We start from the raw sequence: 20,384 nt of genomic DNA, 5'->3' as shown, positions 1-20,384 counted from the left end.
TTTTACTTTCGCTTGACGACGATTTCGTTCTACAGCGATTTTGCTGGAACGGATTATCGTCGTCAAGCAAGGCACCACTGTACCACCATGGTGGGAAGGTAACAGTGTTCCGTGTCTAGTCACGCTTGCCACGTGACCATGGAAACTGTCTACGGACAAAACGCTGGCTCTACAGCTTGGAAACGGGGATGAGCACTGTGTCCTAGAGTCAGACACAACTGAACTAAATGTCAAGGGGAACCTTTACCTAAGCACAGAAGGACCAGTATGATCCTAACTAAGTCATAGACCAATATGGAGAGCCAGGGTGGTATAGTGTTTGGAATACTGGAGTAGGATTTGGAAAATCCAAGTTCATGTCCCCAGTTGACTATGAAAACTGACAGGGTGAGTCTTTGTCAGGCCCATTTGAAATCCTACAGGGATGGGAGATAGTTTGGTTCAGAGTTCCACAAATTAGGGGGCCACTGCCAAGAAGGTATGTATTATGTATTCTCCATCTTAACTACTACAGTAGGGACCCCGTATCCACAGGGGATCGGTTCCAAATCCACCCACCCCTGCAGTTAGTGAAAAGTGCAGATTATAGCTAACAGTCTGTTGGACCCAGGACTCCCATCCCCCCATACCTGTGATTTTATCTTGACGGGGCCTTGTGAGTAAGAAGAGCCAAGTTGAAATTTTCCCTCCTTCATCAAGGTGCTGGGGTCTCTCTCTCTTTCTCCTTCACACACACACACTCATACAATCTCAATAGCACTGCAAGTTTCTCTTATTTGAAATCAGTTAGTGATCCATTTCCTTGTTTACCTGGGAGGCTTGAGGAAAGGACTAGCCAGGAGACAGGAAGGGGCAGGAGGTGGGAAATCTTTGGCATGCACTCTTCCTCACCAGCCAGTCCAGCTCTGTGTTTTACAAGATGTATACTGCTCTGGAGAGAAGATGCCTTGAGGCCAGGCAAAATGCCAATGGTTGCTTTTAGTGGGCAGACTGATAATTATATCTTACATCTGTATTTGTAATAATATTTTCATTTAATATTTTTAGTATGTATTTTCAGCCTGTGGATAAGTGAGTCAGTGATTATTGATCTCGCAGATACACGGGTCCTGCTGTACTACAAAAGTAAAATAGAAACTGGAAACTTTTGCTTCTACAGTGGTACCTCCATATCCACAGGATTAATATCTGCTGATTTACTTAGCCATGGCCTGAAAATATTAAAAATATTAAAAGAAAAATCTTAGAACTATATATTTCTGAAGATGAAGTTACTAGAACTGGCCACTAGAGGAAGACAGAGACCATGATATGTTTAGTAGAGATGGGGACGAAGGGCCAAACTGGATGACCCATGAACCAGAAATTGCTCCCCCAGTGACCTGAGGAAGAACAAATCATTCATCATTCATAGGGTCTTTTTTTTTTTTTTGCTTTCCCTCAAGAGGATGGAAAGCAGGGATCAAAGTGATCCTGCAGCACTTTGATCACTGCTTTTCTCCTCCACTTGCTAAGCTTCTCGCAGGGATCAAATCAATACTGCAGGGCTTAGATCCCTGCTTTCCCCCTCCACTTGCTAAGCAAGCTGCCCGAAGGGAAAATCTCTCTCTGCTTATGCCCTGAGGAACAGCTGATCTGTGGGGGCATAAACAAATAGTGGATGAAGGGACGAATATAAAAGGGTTATATTTGTTGCTTCGTATTCGTTGGGGTCTCTGGACCCCAAGAATACGAAACAACAAATATCTGTGGAATCAGGGATATTTTACAAATATCACAATGGTTTTTATATTCGTCCCCATGTCTAATGTTTAGTGTTCGCTATTAAAATATTGTTCGCTATAATTCACATTTTTCAAATTCCAACAAGGGGGCTTGGAACTGATCCCCATAGATACTGGGGACCTACTGTATTTACTTTTGATGGTATTAAGCAATGTATGTGAAAGTTTTATGCTGACCATTAGCTTGCCTTCAGAACCATCACTTTTGTAACAAAGCCATAGATAATAGGTGAAGGTTAACCAGTTGTTGGAGAGTGCATACTAAACAGAGAAGATCTGGACTCTTTTCGGAATGTCATAAAACTACTTGTGTTGCTAGAACGACACATAAGAGAGACTGCATGTTATCTCTAAAGGCTGTATTTATTGTTCTTTTTGCTAAGGAATTATAAAGAGCAAAATGCTGTTTGAGATGCTATGATATAAAATTAAATATAACACAGCAGGTATGAGAAAGGCCTTTAAAATGAATTTATGTAGAATTCTACATGAAGAAAAGAATCTAGCAACATGCTAGAATACAGTGGTGCCTCACTTAACAATTACCTCGTTAAACGACAAAACTGCTTGACGATGAAGTTTTTGCAATTGCTTTTGCGATCACAAAATGATGTTTTAATAGTAAAAATTCGCTTAACGATGATCGGTTCCCTGCTTCGGGAACCGATTTTCTCTAAACAACGATTTAGAAACAGCTGATCGGCGGTTCTAAAATGGCTGCCCGCTGTGTTTTCAGGATGGATTCCTTGCTTTACAGGCACCGAAAATGGCCGCCCCTATGGAGGATCTTCACTGGACGCTGAGGTATTTAGCCCATTGGAACGCATTGGACCGGATTCAGTGCATTTCAAGGGGCTTTTTTGTTTTGTTTGACGAGGATTTCGCTTAACAGCGATTTCAACGGAATGAATTATCCTCGTCAAGCAAGGCACCGCTGTGTTAATGTGCAAAGTCAGTCAGATTCCTCAGAGTGTGAAAAACACATCAAGAAACAGTCCAGGTTTCATATGTGACAGAAAGTAAATGAAAAGGATTTAATTAATTTGTGTATAGACACTCCTGCAAACAAGATAATAATCTATGCCCTGCCCCCAAAAAATACTGATTATTTTTTGAAGGAAATATTTTAAAAAGGAGGAGTTGGAAATTAAAATGGAGTGGTTAATGGGTGATTTATCAGGCAGAATGTTGAGGGACTGATCCAATCTAATCTGGACATTCACTCAACCAGACTGTGTAATTGCTCCGCCATGCTAATAAGGGCACTTTCAGAATCAAAGAAATAATTGATTTGTTGTTTGTTTCTCTTATAACTCTTAATATGTGAAATGCTCTATAATTCTGTTTTCTCATACATTTCTTCGTAAGTTGTCCAGATGTTACTTTAGAAGTGGAGGTTGATGCTTCTCACTGCCTGACATGGGAAGCTAACTTTTCTCCTTCTGTGTTTTGGACTCCAATTCTCAGAGTTATCTGATCATTCCCCAGACAGAATTGTGACGGTTTCAGCCCACAAACACACACTTCCATTAGTCACCTTTATTTTGCTCACCTAGCAAAGGACCTGCCTCTGAGCCTGCATCGGCTCTTTGCTTCCTGTTGTTAATTAAAGAAAGAAAAACTCCTGTCATGGTGCTTCCAGGGATTCATAGTTCTTTGGGAGGTGCCCTCTATATAAACTAATGGGCGATGGGACTATGACTCTCAGTGTCCTCTGCACCAAGAGGTCAGCTGCCTCTGCTGACAGCCATAATTAAATTCATTGCAAAAGAATAAGGTTATAAATATGGCAAAAAGATAAATAGGTTAAATAGAGACTAAGTGAGAGGGTGGGTTCCACATATGTTTCACACAAATCTCTCTATATATGCAATTGTGTCCAGTTAGGAAATTGATTGCACATTATATTATTTTAAATGACCAGTCTTCATTTGTAAACCTGTTTGGCAAGGCTATTGAAAGACAGAGGTAAAATTAAATTTTTTTAAAAAAAAAAACTTAAAAACCTACAGTAATAAAACCAGCAATTTAGTTTCTTTAAGCAATAGAATTGCACTGTTTCTTTCCATAACTTTAATACATATTTTTTCAGTCTATGTTGCCAAGAACAGTATTTTAATAGCTCCAATGAGTTGTCCCAGGAAGAGATGGTTTGTAGGTCTTATACACGGTTACCACTTCACTTTGTTTTGATATGAGAGATGAGAAATGAAATGTATGTTAAAGTCATTTGCCGAGCCCTGAACTTGAAGCAGCGAAGAAAACATATAGCAGTAAATCATTCACCTGTCCAGCTTTCTGTAAAATGGTTTACCCAAATGATTTTAACAGGCTGAGGGTCGTACCTGAGGTTAAGAGTCTACTTCTGCAGTACAAATTTGATGATAAAATGCAGCCCCCACTTTAAAAAAAAATGTGTTTCAGACATTTACAGACAGCACAGCCTGCTCTGTGCAAGTTCAGCTGCATCCTGAAAAGTGTCTATTGCTTTATATGACCAACAAGCAGATGTTTCTAGAACACATTCAAAACTAGTGCAATTAAAGTGTCAAAGCAATTAGCAACTGTGAAGATATATTGTAAAAATATTCCTTGTGTTTGTTAATTTGGGAGGAATTTTTACAGCTGTGGTTCCTACAATGACCAGCCTATCCTAATGGGGATGTGAATGAGATGGAGTGTAACTAGACAAAATAGTCACTAGTATTACACAACCAATTGGAGTCCAGGGGTCTGGGTTCAACTCCGCACTTGACTGTGTAAACTCATTGGGGGAAGCCATGATAAAACTACAGTACTTAATTAAATATCTTTTACTGTACTTTGAAAACCATACCATAGGTTGTGTAAGACTTGTAAGGCACGTAACACATCTAGTATCCAGTAATACCCATTTCACTAGAGATTGCTTCTGAAAAGTTAGATCCATTACATCTGAGATATGGAATTCATGGTTCTACAGATGTTATTAATCTGCAGTGACCATCCTTCACCATTGGCTCTACTACTTACAGTGGGGTCTCTACTTAAGAACGTCTCTACTTAAGAACAATCCAACTTAAGAACAGCTCCATTTGCTAAATTTTGCTTCTACTTGAGAACAGAAATCCAAGATAAGAACAGGAAAAAAAAACCTTTCCTGCTCTTTTTTTAACCTTAGGTCATCTTAGGTTAAAAAAAAAATCTCCCCCTAGTGGTAGAGTACATATTAACCAGCTTTGCATTAGTTCCTATGGGAACTAATGCTTCAGTGTACGAACACACCTCTACATAACAAAAAAACAGCCAGAACGGATTAATTGGTTTTCAGTCCATTCCTATGGGAAATTTTGCTTCAACTTAAGAACGTTACAACTTAAGAACACCATTCCAAAATGGATTAAGTTCTTAAGTAGAGGTTCCACTGTAATTTCTATGGACGGAAAAGAGAAGATACAGATTAAATGGTTTTCAATGCGTTCCTATGGGAAATGCAGATTCAACATAAGAACTTTTCAACTTGAGAACCACCTTCCAATACGGATTAAGTTCTTAAGTAGAGACCCCACTGTATGACTGACCCTACTCTTGAGTTAAGTGCTACACCTCCAACCAGGCCAAACTATATCAAGAGTTGAAATGGGCAACTATCATGCTAGATAACTAGAGTTCATAGGGTGCCATGCTACTGTCCTAATGACAATGAATGTATTCACACTACACAGTTATATCACTTTAACTGCCATGGCTTCATCCTATGGAATGTTGATATTTGTTGTTTGTACATAGAATTCTAATGGTATCAAACAGATACAACTATGTAAGCAGAAATGGAAAACCCCATCAAAACCAATTGAACTAAATAAACCTGTTCTTACGTTGACACTAAATTGGGCTTTAATGCTATGTGGACAAACTTCTGCAAAGCCAAATACTGTATAGAAGATGAATTTCTTTCAGATTGTTGTGACCCAAAGGTGTTTTTTTTTGTACTTCCAAGAAAAGAAAGCAGCTTTTCTTTGTGTTGCTTTGCGATTGCCATCAATCCATTGAGTGCTCTTTTAGAAATATAAAACTATACGTTTTGAGAAATTATACATTTTTCTACCTGAATAACTATTTTGCCAATTTATTTTGAATTGAATCATTTTAACTGTTTAAAATTATTTTCATTAAGGGGAGGCATGTTTATGGGTACATCTAGTGACTCCTGTTTAATTTATATTTTCCATAGCAATAGTAATGATGTAGATAAAGTGAAGCACTATATTAAATGCACTGGGAGATGTGTGAGAGAAAAATGAAAAATAAAGATGAAACTTGTGTGCACATAAAAAACTCAGCCTTTAGTCTGACTTCTAGGCTTGGAATCTTGGATGACTTACAACATTCTGGTTAGTCCCACTATATAAGTAAGGCTGATGGAGTTCTTAAAGAGTTCCCTGTATAGCTTCCTATTTTCCATTTTACCTAGATTTATATAGCTCAGGACCCTAACGCTTATGACACATGCTTCGCTATATTTACATTTGATACTTCAGAAAGGAACTTTCACATCCAAGGTTGGAGTTTTGAGTGGAAACTTTAAATCTGTTGCTTATATAACCACATTCCTTGGTTAATCTGAACTGCTGAGGTAATGAGTTTCGTGGTCTTCATATGTTCCTGAGATAGTTCTTTATGTATGTAAAATTGAGTGTGATTGGAAACTTGACTCGTCTCTCATAAAGGAAACGTTTATCTACGCTGGTGAGCCAGGAAGCATGCAGTCTCTTCAAATGGCAATTTGCTTTGCTTCTTGACTTTAAAGTAGTTTTTTTTTCCTCAGCAACTATTAATGCAAATTTACACTTGGCTCTTTTCAGAAAGTGCAACAGGAAAAATGTATCGCTGAAACCGGACAGTAACCACCTGAGTTCCCTAAGGACAATTATTTTAGATTGACTGTTACATCTAAGAGAAATTTGCAGGCTCTTATGTGTGGATGTTGTGTTTTATTGTCTCAGACTGAAATTACATCTGCAGTCCTTTGCAAATGTCACTCCCTGCACATAGAGCGCTAATATGTACCTCAAGGGCTGAGGCAGCATAATGGCTGGGTTACCAAGTTACACATTAAGAAGTCCCTAGTTTGAATCTTGTGTCTGCCATGAACACACTAGGTTGCGTTAGGCAAAGTACTTTTTCTCCAGATCGATTCATCTATCTGTAGGATAATAAACCTGACTGACCTTGTAGGTTTATGTGAGTGTATCTGCGCTACATGTCTAAGAGCATTTTGATGCCTCTCGAACTGTCAAAGGTTCAGTCTGTGAAACCCTGTGATTTGTTGGTTAACGTATTGAGAACTGGAGAGCCAGGGTGGAGCAATGGACAGAGTGGTGAACTGGGTTTTAGGAAACCTGAGTGCAAATCCCCACATGGCCATGGAAACCCACTATGAGGGTGAGAATGGTAAAACAACTCCTTAAATATCTTGAAGATTCTATTACAATTGCAATAAGTCAGATGTGTCTTGATGGCATATAAGAACCAGATGTTTAGAACCTGAGAGTTCTAGGCTAGTTCGGGGAAACACACTTGAGCTCTCTACGAAGCTCTAGTCCTTCAAAACTGGTACAGTGGACCCTCGACTTACAGACGGCTCGACTTACAGACTTTTCGAGTTACAGACTTCTCTGGCTGCAAAATTTAGATTCGACTTGCAGCCAGAGAATCGACTTAACAGACCAGAAAAAAACCAAAATGGAATAAAAATAGAATAAAAACCACTGGTTATGGGATTAATCGGTTTTCAGTGCATTGTAGGTCAATGGAGATTCGACTTACAGACTTTTCGACTTGCAGCCACCATTCCAATACGGATTAATTCCTTAATTCCTTAGAGGGTCCACTGTACATTAGCAGGGCTTGAAAAATTTTAGAATGTCTCACCAGTCAAATATTTCACCAGTCAACATGACCGGACTATAGCCTTGCAATTCATTGGGATTGGGAATCACTGATTTATACCCTGAGACTTGGCTTGCTTTATTACCTGCGTGCCCATGGGGTCATGAAGCTTATATTTTGAATGCCTTTCTTTCGAATGTCTCCAGCAAAAATAAAACTGAAAGCAAAAGCGCCCGACCTCTTAAGGAGCCATGGTTCCCTCCTCATTTGGTTGAAACTGGGAGCAGGGAATCTTCATATTCTCCAGCATGGGACTAATCTACATTCTCCTGCAGAGCTATATCTGTATGTGCCGCTTGAACTCTCTTCTCGTGAGAAGAGGGTAGTTTTCCTTTTGCAATGGGAGGAGGGAGGGGAGGACTGCAGGATTAGAAAGAGAGAGAGAGATGGGCAAAGGGTAAGGAGGCAGGGAGCTGCAGCTTGTCAAGCAGCATTTTTCACTCGTCACAGACGAGTGGACAAGCAAATTTTTCAAGCGCCATTTGAAAAATGATTTTTAAGCCCTTTGAAAAATGATTTTTCAAGCCCTTTGAAAAACAATTATGATCAGGAAATACATTGGCATAATTGGGTGGTGATAAGGGTTCCAAAATGAGATGTATTCAGTGTAAAAGGGTGGATTTTAAAAAACATATATTGGGTCTTCATTTTCCTTGCTAAGAAATAGCACAATGTTATATGTTAGACCTGATTCAATTGCTGTTACAGGCTTTCAGCACAATCTATCAGACTACATCCAATTGCTAGTCCCAGTGAAAGTAGCCTTTAGAATCAAAGTCACCTTAATATGCTAACACTTGTGTATGTCCCATTAATTCAGTTGACTGATTCCAGTTCGGGCAGACAGTTGCATTTAAAGCAAAAGGCTTAAAGTAGACTTAAAGTGGACTAAAGTGGACTTTGGTTATTTAATTTTCCTCTCTTTTTCTTGACAGGACCTGCAGAGGTTCCCATGATGTCACCCAATGGATCTATTCCTCCCATACATGTGCCTCCAGGTTATATATCACAGGTATGTTCATTCTTCAGCTGTAGTATTTGGATACCTGCAGGGGTGTGTGGTTTTCATAGCAGAATTCAACATCCTGCTTTTCCCCCTTTTAAAAAACAAAAGCTTCTAGTCCTCATGGCTGTGAAAGGTAGGCTTGACTGACTCTCTGTGTGTGCGTGTGTATTTGTGAACACAGTCAAAATTTCAGAAGCAAGAGTACCATTACATTTATTAAGCATTAGGCTGTCCACTCATGTCTTAAATTGTTTTAATGTGAATGAGGGTTGGCTGCCTTTTCAACCTGAAAATAGGTGTATCTCCACAGCAAAGACCAAGATTTTAATGTTGTTTCTTCTCAGTGTCCAGCATCTAAGAAACATCTTCAAGATAACTGTTTTGTAGGGATCTTTGGCTGTGAAGCAGAAACACCCAAAATATTCACTTTAAGAGACCTTGCTATTTTCCAGCTCAGTGATGGAGCCTTTAAATAGTCCAGCTGGGGAGAGAAACAAGCATTCCCTGTATTTAGAGGAGCATCTTCTCTCCTTGTTTTGTGTAATTAGCATCTTCAAGCATTCACTTTTGCTACAGAATGCTATCAGTAAGCCAAGAACATTGCATTATAATTTGGTAGCTAAGGGGGAGGGTGGGGTGGAATTGCTAAAACCACTCCTTGAATTTCTCATTTACCTTGAAAGCCCCATTAGGATTGCTATAACTTGCTTTCAACTTGATCGCATGTAACACAGTACTTACCCACCTTTACACAGACTTGCTTTGATCATTTATAGTAGCTTGAAAGTTACCCCGAATGGTAGAACCCATATTGTTCTTACTCATCTGGCTATCATTTGGCTGAAACATTTATCAAGCATCCATATTTTAAAAAGGGTTATTATTTCATAGATGTTACACATGAAAATGATGTTCACTTCTGACTAAAACTGATACGTTGCATATTGAATCAGCGTTTTACAAGTTTTAAAAATATGGTATGGGAAGTTTTCAAAACAGTCTATATGTTTTAATGGTTAGAATTCTAACCAAATTCTTGCTAGCCCCTTTGCATAAATTTTTAAATGGTAAGTCATAACTTATGTAAATCCATGAATTCAGTAGATTTGGCTCTACCAATGCAATTTTGTCTAGTATCTTGCAATTTTGTCCAGTATCTTTGCTTGCAATGAGCATCATCAGATCTTATGAAATGCAATACAATAAATATATATTGATATGATCATTATATTTGGAATGGAACATTTATTACACAAGTAGAGTTTGCATAATGTATTACCTTTGGCCCACATGGGCAAACGAGATGCTCTGGAAAGTTTGTGGGCAAGATCTGAATGTAGCGGTACTCCCATATTGTTGCTCACCTGGAGAGATGTTGTCTTTGAAAACTGGTTTTCAATTAATGTATTAGGACGACTTCTACTTTCTTTCCTCCTGGAGGCTGGATTTTTCATAGCTATTCTGATTTTATATATGGTAGATCTAAACAGTGATGTTATATTGCATCCAGGCCAGTCCAAGAAATATTTAGGCCAATAATGTCTTCCTGTTCATGTGTGTCTTTTTAGATTTAGCTTACCTTGAATGATCAGATGTAATGATCTGCATTTTTGTGATAAATGTGCACTATCTTTCTGCTTTTTATGTGTTATGCTATTTTATCGTCTTTGCTAGTTTTCCTTAGTACTTCTTTTTTTCACCACCCAGAATAGTGTTTCACCACTAAACTGGGTGGTGGAAGGAAGGAAGGAAGGAAGGAAGGAAGGAAGGAAGGAAGGAAGGAAGGAAGGAAGGTAGGTAGGTAGGTAGGTAGGTAGGTAGGTAGGTAGGTAGGTAGGTAGGTAGGTAGGTAGGTAGGTAGGTAGGTAGGTAGGTAGGTAGGTAGGTAGATAGATAGATAGATAGATAGATAGATAGATAGATAGATAGATAGATAGATAGATAGATAGATAGATAGATAGATAGATAGATAGATAGATAGATAATAGTGTTACTTAGTACTTCTGTGTTGGTTATCCCCATGACCTGAGCTGAATCCACACCCCTCACAAGCCATCAAACACCCATTTTAAAAACACCCCAGCAAGTTTACAACATGGGTAGTGGTATCATCATAGGAAGCAGAGAAGTAGTAATTTGGTGATAGAACAATTCTCCTCAGACTAACTTGCTCAACACTTATATTTCAGTATATTGGGTCCTAGGCAAATTTCATGTGTACATTTAAGGTTGTTCTAATTTTTAATTTTGCTTTTAATTCTTAATTTTGAAGATGGAGTGTATCATCCAAACAGGATGAAAGGTGGTATACAAGTATTTTATGTAGTAGCCAAATACTTGATTTTTACTTTTCTATTTTAATTTCAGTCTATACTTTTCCCATCTTGAATTATACTAATATTAATTGTTATTTTAATTGTTTTATGATATTTTTACTGTAAGCCGCCCATAGTAGATGTGGTCTAAATGGGCGGGATATAAATCAAATGAATGAATGAATGAATGAATGAATGAATGAATAAATGAATAAATGAATAAATGAATAAATGAATAAATGAATAAATGAATAAATAAATAAATAAATAAATAAATAAATAAATAAATAAATAAATAGAAATTTCTGTTACAAATATTCTGACCGGTTACAGAGATCGGCACGTTCCTACAACAGCAAAATTCATTTATTTACAGTTGAAGGGAAATGTAAACAAATGAGAGAAATATAAATATAGGGAAGCAAAAGATAGATGCAACACGCCATGTCCCCCCCCACACCAGGTATCAACAACACAGATATCAAGGAATGTCTGGTGTCATGTACAGTGGTGCCTCGCTTTACGATTGCCCCGCATTACGACGAAGCCTCAAAACGATGGTCTGAATGGGTTTTTTTCGCTTTGCAATGATCGGTTCCCTGCTTCGGGAACCGATTCTTCGCAAAATGATGATTTTCCTCCAGCTGATCGGCGGTTTCAAAATGGCCACCGGGTAAATAAAATGGCTCCCTGCTGTTTTCAATGGCCGCCATATGGAGGATCTTCGCTGGACGGTGAGGTTCCAGCCTATTGGAATGCATTGAAGGGGGTTTCAGTGCGTTTCTATGGGCTTTTTATTTTCGCATTACGACTTTTCGTTCTACAGCAATTTCGCTGGAACGAATTAATGTCGTAATGCGAGGCACCACTGTAGTAGTAACAGCAGTTGCGGCAGCCACATAGAAATCATGTATTTTCCTTTATAGATTTAAACTCGCTTAGCAGAATGACCACTTAGAGTATTTTTCATTTGTGTCCGGTAATATACTTAAAAGCTATATTGCTTTTTTAAAAAAACTTTTTAATGATGTATTTTGAGATATACTCTCTGCCTCTTGGATTGAAATGTAATTTTAAGTTCCATAACTTTTATAATTAAATAATAACACAGATTTTTCTAATTTAAGTTCTGCCTAAAATTTACCTTTTTTTAAGATTATTTCTTAACTGCATCTTTACAGTGTAGTGACATTCTTTGTGAGATTATCATAGTGTTTTGTACACTCAATAATCTAGGATGAGTGTTAAGTGGTATGGTATACTCACACCTCTTGAATATAACAACCACATTAATACAAATTTCCAAGGATGGATAGAACATTGACATGTATCATAAATCTTTGCCCAATTGAAAATACTTCTGTTCTTCTTCGTGGCCTCTGTGAATGCACACAAGTGGGTTGTTCTGTGCCTGCGCAGAATGTTTTGGAACTTTCTAGAGCCTAAAAAACAGTTAGACATCCCCCCATTGGAGTGCAAGCTCCACCCTCCAATCGTCCCCTCAGTTCCTTTCCCCCCGCCACATTGGAAAGACATATAGGAGCACACTAGAGTGAACAGAGAGTATCTCCTCATTAATTATATCCATTTTACATTATTTGAATTCTTAGATATATTGCAATTATTATTATTTATACCCCCCCCTGTGATTAGCACCTATTTCTCTCCCCACAATACAATTTTTTCCAGCTTCCCATGTTTTTCTTTCCCTCCACCCCCCCACATCAACAGTTTCCTTTCTTTCCCATTTTATGGCCCCTCAGGGACTGTTTAAATGGTGTGTTGTCTGTGAAAGAAAAATTCCTCTTACAGATGGGCACGACAAATGGCTTTTTTGCCTTGGGAAGGAACATAAAACCCAGTTGTGCCCTAAATGCAAGAAGTTAACAAAACCTGCTATAAAACTTAGATTACAGTGATTGATATCATACTTGTGGGAGAAATCTCTTCACTCACCCATGGAGACACTTACCTCACCACGTCCAGAGCCAGCCCAATCCATGTCGAGCCCGACAACTCACTTGATATCAAGCCCGACTCCAATGTCTGTAAAAGAAAAAGGATAATCTAAATTCTCTTCAAAATCCAGCTCCACGATCACTTCCAAAACCCAAATTCATTCAGACAAAAAGAAGAAAGACAAAGACAAATCATCTAAATCAAAAAAGCATTTGAAACCAACAAACATTGAACTACGGCAACCTATTCCTCCATCACCTATCTTGGAGGAATCTTCAAGAGAGGCTCAAATTTCAATGTCCGATAGAGATGAACATGCTCTAACGTCGGCACAGGCTGCTCCATCAGTGGCTAGCCTTTTGCCTAATGCAGGCCATTCACAGGCTGAGATCCATTCCACCCCGGCCTTGGCCCTTTCGAGCCCTCAATCATCATGGTGGGCATTGAGTGAGAAAGCTTCGGGAATCGTCCCAACAGTCTCCACATAAACGCAAGGGGGAAAGGCGGCATATCTCTCCATCTCGATAGGCCCCTCGACACAAACACAAATATTTCTACCCGGAACATCAACAATATTTCCCAATACCTATCTACCATCACGGGCACCAATATTACTACCCGTATTATCCAGGGATGTACCCTGATGCTATGCATTATGAACAAACAAGGAGAGTATGTTATGCCTCACCTCTGGGACATTCTGTGTCGAGATCACCATCTCTTACAACCTGACGTCATTGGCCACAACATCCAGCTACAGTACAGACTCACATTTCATCGAGACCTGTACTTAAAAGACCTGCCTCAGCGTCAGAAATACCGACACCAAGCAAGAGATCGAAACGATCAAAACAACCATCTTTACAAGTTTCCTGTTCAGGTCCTCCTTCTCATACTGACATCGAACCACGATCGAAATCAATTCAATCATCTCGACAATCATTACCAGTAACATCAGCATCTAGATGACAACATTCTCCATCCACTTCCTCGATATCATCTACATCTACAGAATCACATACCAATCTTCCAAAACCTACATCTGATATTGGAGAGGACCCCCATCCATAGACCTCTTTGCAACACCACGTGTCAAAGATACTACTCTCAAGTAGACATTGATCTCGAATCACTGGGCAATGCCTTCATGATAAATTTGAAAGGAGAACTACTATACATGTTCCCCCTAATTCCTTTGATCCAGAAATCAGTCATCCGGATCAATCAATGACAAGCAGATGCCATAATTATAGCTCCATGGTGGCCACAAAAACCATGGTTTACCCATTTGAGATCTATGGCGACAGATATCTTCCACCTACCAGAGATACCGAACCTGTTATCTCAGAACAACGGATCAGTCCTTCATCCCGACATCCCATCCCTGAATCTGACAGCGCGGAGGATACTCCCACCTTCAAAAACATTTTAGATCGGGCCCAAAAAACCATCCACGCAAAGGCTCTACAGTACAAGAATAAATGGAAATCTTTCACAAAGTTTACTGAATCAAATAACTTAATTGCAATACCAATTTCCCTTAAAGCAATACTCACCTTTGTTCTCCATCTCTTTAATTTGAGACTATCCTATTCAACTGTAAAAGTTTATATGTTGGCCATTGTAGCCCATCAACCTTCTCATTCGAAATCAGCAAAACGTTTTTCACACCCGACTCTGAAAAGATTCTTGAGAGGTCTTCAAAATATTCGACCCCAAAACAACAAATAATACCTCAATGGTCACTACAATTCGTTCTAAACTCCCTCACTAAACCATCTTTCGAACCAATGGTTGAATGTAATAAAAAACTGTTGTCCTTGAAGACAGGTTTCTTGGTGGCAGTAACATCTGCCAAGCGAGCCAGTGAATTAGCAGCTCTCCTATCAGACCCACCATACCTACAATTTTGGATAAAGTAACTATTTACTTTGATGTGTCATTTATTGCAAAAGTAGTCTCTGAATTTCACATGAATCAGCCATTAATCTTACCAATGTTTTTTCCATCCCCTTCTTCACCCATCGAGTGCATGCTCCATATGCTGGACGTCCGAAGGGCTTTGGCTCTCTACACCAACAGGACAAAAGCATTTAGAAAGTCATCAAGTTTATTTATATGTTTCCAAGGTCCTTACAAGGGCACTACAGCTTCATCACAAACAATATCTCGATGGATGATGCAAACTATATCACTGGCCTATGAAAAACACCTCCTGATCAATAAAAAGCCCATTCCGCTAGAGCACTGTCAACATCAACTGTTCTGCATCGTGGAATAGAAATACCGAACATCTGCCGAGCAGCAACCTGGTCCAGTCCATCGACCTTTGTGAAGCATTACCACCTCAGTGTAGAGCTAAAAATGATGCTGCATTTGGCAGGGCAATCCTGGCATCTCTGCTACCGTGACGTCCCACCATCCGGTAAGTGAGATTGTCAGCCACCCACTTGTGTGCATTCACAGAGGCCACAAAGAAGAAAGAGAGGTTACCTACCTGTAGCCATGGTTCTTCTAGTGGTCCTCTATGAATTCACACAATCCCTCCCTTCCTTCCCCTCTGTCTGTCATGTTGTCTTTTAATATCGACTACTTTGACAGCGGCGGACTATGGAAGGCACTGAGGGGACTATTGGAGGGCGGAGCTTGCGTTCCAAGGGGGGATGTCTCATTGTCAAATGGTTTTTAGGCTCTAGAAAGTTCTGAAATGTCCTGCGCAGGCGCAGAACAACCCACTTGTGTGAATTCACAGAGGACCACTAGAAGAACCATGGTTACAGGTAGGTAACCTCTCTTTTTTCCATTCATCTAAATTTGATAAAATTGCCTGGAGCTGTAGATCAGTGGAAGAGCTTGTGTCTTAGATGTGAAATGTACTTAAATGTATTTAAAATGATTGATTAATTAACTAATTAACAAGTCATGGGAAAGACTTTTATCTGGCACCTGAGAAGTCTGTGTAGACAGTACTGGACCAGAAAGATGAAACAGTCTAACCTAGCAGAAGGCGGCTTTGTCTTTTCCAGAAGTTGGAGAAGTTGGGTTTTTGTTTCCTTTTTATTTTTTTGGACCAGAACTCCCTAAAATGCTGGTTAGGGATTCTGGGAATTGTAGCACTCGCTTCCCGCCTGCCCCAGTAAATTTTCCAAGCTGTTCTCTGTTCCAGCATGGTTCCACAGCCAACAGTAGCCTATGACTGCTCTAAATTACTGAGCCGAGTGTCATGAAATAAGTCTTTACATCTAAATAAAGCAGCTGGTAAGCCAGTGGTAGGAAAACCTATATATTATCTCCTTTTTTTTTTTTTAACTTTTCCATTGAGTTGAAATGTACTTTTCCACCATGTGGAAAACGAATGTTCTGCTTTGCAAATGACTTCATACCAAATCAGAGCTTGAAGCACGTAGTAGTCGCTTGCTTTTGTTTCCTGTTTTTGTTTGTTGGTGCTGATGTTATAATAGCTGTATTTCCCTTGTTTGCTCTTGCCTGAGCTCAGTGATGTTGGTAATTAATAGGGATTATTGAGTGATCGTTTAATTTGCCATCTGTTTGTTTTGGCACCATGATGACAAGGATGTAAAGGAAATAAGAACATTCCAGTTTGTGAACGAAAACATATTTTGACTTTGGTTTGGTTGGCCCTCAAAAACGTACGACGCGAGAGCTGCGCTGAAAACAGATACCCCTGTGGAGAAATAACAGGCCCTATTAAGTGTAAGGCATAAAATCCTTTTTTCCATTTTATGATGCCAGTCCTGACAACCATGAAGTATTAAGACTTGACGTTGCCTTTGCTACCCGCTCAGTATTAAAGGCCTGCTTCATTGGCTAGACAGGTTCTGTGAAAACAGTCAGCAAGAAGACAACTGGTCAGATGTTGGCTTGTGTCCTGTGGTAGAAGGAAGAATTTATTAGCAATTGACAGGTGAAGACTCTGCATACATCCTTAAGCTGCAAAACACATTGGAATCACATTTCCATGCAATAATAAGCCCCAGTCTTTTGAATGTTGGCTTATCAAAGATGCTGCAAGTATGGGGAGAGCCAGTCCTACCATTAGGTTGAAGGAGGCAGCTGCCTCAGACAGCAAATATTGGAGGGATGGGTCGGAGTGCAAGGTCCTTGGAGAACAAAGACATGTGTGTCATACTGCTTTCTCCACACTTACAAAGGTAGCCTTTTGCTCTTCGATCTTTTGGGGGATAGTGGGCCATTCACCTGCAAAATTCAGTCAACTTTCTCCATGAAATTGTGGATGACGATGCACTCTATCTTGCCCTTTGATTCAGACAGCAAACTGTCTTGAGGCGGCTATAAGCAAGAGCAGTTTAATAAACCGTATGTGGTTTGCTTGGTATGATGTCAGGCTCAATACCCTGGCTTCTGTCCTTCAGCAAGCCAGAGGAAGAAACTAACAAACTGTGGATTGTTTCTCTGTGTATTCATGGGAGGAGCAAGTCAGATTGCCAAGATGGGACATCATGCTAAGCAAACCATAGATTCATTGTTTGATTACTTTTACTTGGGCTTTAAGAAGACTGTGCTTGCGAACAAGGTGCATGGGAGCATGTAGCTTGCTTTAAGAGGAAATTTCCCCCTCCCTTCCTCCCTCAAGCATGTAGAAAAAAAAACAGATATTTGAGAACCTGGGGAACTGTTGCTAACAATTGTAAACTATAATGATATGGATGAGCCCATACAGTGGGGTCTCGACTTACAAACTTAATCCGTATTGGAAGGCAGTTCTCAGGTCGAAAAGTTCGTAAGTCGAATCTTCATTTCCCATAGGAATGCATTGAAAACCATTTAATCCGTATCTGCTCTTTTCGTCCATAGAAACTAATGGGAAGCTGCTATTCCGCCTTCTGCCACTAGAGGGGGATATTTTTTCTTTTTTCCTTTTAACCTAAGATGACTTAGCTTTAAAAAAAAGGGAAAAAAGAGTTCGTAACTCGAATCTAAGTTCACAAGTCGAGTCCATATATTCCTATGAGAGCGGTTCATAAGTCGAAACGTTCGTATGTCGAGCCGTTCGTATGTTGAGACCCCACTGTAGTATGATTTGGTACCCTGTGCTGGAATGTTTGTTTGTTTGTTTACTTTTTGGTAACAACCAATTATAAGACTGGTTGCAGATCAACTGGAAATTTACCATGCATGTCTTGTGCTGCAATATATGTATACCCCTAAATGGGCAGAAATACAAATTGTTCTCTTTTAGATAATACAATAGGACCACATCTGTGGAATCAGTACCCATTGTTTCACTTATCTTCTGCCTGAAAATATTAAATAACCACTCCCCGAAATACATGTTTCCAAGATATATGACTTGAACTGGCCACTGAAGGAAACCAGAGACTATGTGATATATAGAGTTTGCTATATCCACAATTTCTGACATCCATGGGTGGACTTGAAACCAGTCCCCCATGGATACCGCAGTTCTAATTCCCAATTAGCAGAGAGCATACCCTCCTCTCATTGCTGCCACTACTCCAGTTTCTCCCACCATTGCTGCCACTTTTCCACTTTTCCTTCCACCACAGTCTAGTCCCAAATGCCTTTCTTTGAAACAAAATAATGTGGGCAAGGTGGCCACAGAGGCTGCCTGTGCTGCCCTGCCACAGGGATTCTCCCTGGCCACTCTGTCTGCGAAGCATTGCTCTGAACGTCTCCTCCAAATGAATCATCCGGGCATTGTCAGGATCTGAACAGCCTGTCCATCTGCTTCATGTCTGTGGGATTGGCCTCTGCCAAGGCAAAGAGTGAGGAGGCTGCTCAGGGTGGAGTTGAGGCAGGAATTGGGCTTCCCATAGGATCTTGTCACATTTCAAAGAGCCCAATACTGCTTTCAGTCTTTAGCAAACGTCATAGGTGTTTACAGGTGAGGAAAGTTCTTCAAAGCAGTAAGGGTGGCCAGCTCAACAAGGCGGGGCATGATTCGACATCTCTCAAGAGAATAGCTTCACTTTGGCTAACTAGAGAGCCAAGCCTGAATGCTATGAACTTTGTGTATGGAAAGTGTATCTTAGACAGAGGTCTGCTACTTAGTTCGGGAAGTCTGCTATGTCCCTTAGTGAAGGCTAGTCACTCATTTATGTCCCTTAAAATAACAGTTTGTTTTGACCAAACCCAGCTGTTCCTCTCAGTATCCCTCAGATTGTCCAGTGTTTTGTCTTGCCTTCAAAGGTCATTCCTTCTTTCAAGCGGTTAAAAAGCCACAATCCATTCCACTTTGTGAAGAAAAGTAGAAAATCCCATGCTCATAATTTTCAGACAGTGAATGTGAACCACTAGTGGGGTGCAAAAGTATTTAAGCAGAAAGCAGGATTTTTGTAGCATAAGTTATGGAAGTTCTGGTAGGGAAAAGTACTGAGACAGACTGCTATGACTATTTCTGTGAAATTATGGAATTATTATGTATTATTATTTTGGGGTAGTTGGGATGGGGTTAGTTAGAGCAATAATATGTATTCCTAAGCATAGTATTCAAGTTTGTATTTGTTATTCTATGGCTGAAATCCTGCTATCCTAGTGTAGTAAGTTGCACTAGAGTAGGCCCTCAGCTGGGATTTTATGAGTCACTTCCTCACTAACTTCCACTGATGCAAATGGTCCTACTCTACTTGTGACTTGCTACACTAAAATGAGTTGCAACTAGAGCAGGCCCATTTGAATCAATGGAAGATAAGAAGTTGACTCACAAATCCCCACTGGTTTAGTGGGCCTGTTCTACGGCAACTTCCTACATTAAGCAACAGGATTAGACATGGGAATTTATATTTGTATCCCAGGTGATATGAATATGAAGCGTGGCACCACAGGTGCCAAGGAGGTCCATTCCCACCAGCCCAGTCCACTCATCAATCTTTGCATGACACACACAGACATCATTGGTAACATTTCACCAATTGCAGAAGTAGCCCGGCTTGCACTTCCCTGCTTTACTGTACTGCTGACCACTCCAGCAAGGAGGTGAGATGATGAGTCTCCCTGCTCAGCTGATGAGTGGTCAGCAGCACAGGGAGGTGGGGAAGCACTGGCTAGGCGACTTCTGTGATTGGTGTGCTGTTAACCAATGATGGCTGCCAGCCAGTTCTGGGGGAGGGGGTGTCGAAGGGACCTGGCCAGCTGTGGTGGTCGTATTCGTATTTTTCTCCCCCAGGAGAGGAATACGCATATCCCACTTCGAATCAGGATTCCACCTGTGTTTTACAGAGATTGTAGCAATAACATTCACAATCAATGTTATAGCATTAAGATTCTCTTCAACTAATGGAATTATTTTGTGTGTAGGCATTTATTCTCAACAATACTGCAAACTTAAAATTTAACTCTAACAGATAAATACAATAGCAGAATATCTGAAAACATATAAAATTCTTC

The 20,384-nt window shown here is 39.9% G+C and overlaps 1 protein-coding gene across 1 annotated transcript in view; it reads left to right on the top strand.

Annotated features, from left to right (window-relative positions):
* FNDC3B (fibronectin type III domain containing 3B) overlaps positions 1-20,384 on the top strand; it is a 351,384-nt gene that overhangs the window by 172,903 nt on the left and 158,097 nt on the right. Inside the window, exon 4 of the mRNA XM_020793802.3 lies at positions 8,651-8,727. Coding sequence (XP_020649461.3) covers positions 8,651-8,727 — 77 coding nt within the window. The remainder of the gene's footprint in view (positions 1-8,650; positions 8,728-20,384) is intronic.

This window comes from Pogona vitticeps, chromosome 3 (assembly GCF_051106095.1).
Source record: "Pogona vitticeps strain Pit_001003342236 chromosome 3, PviZW2.1, whole genome shotgun sequence".
NCBI classification, from domain to species: Eukaryota; Metazoa; Chordata; class Lepidosauria; order Squamata; family Agamidae; genus Pogona; species Pogona vitticeps.
Note: the sequence above shows the minus strand (reverse complement) of the source record. Positions and strands in the feature narration are given on the sequence as shown.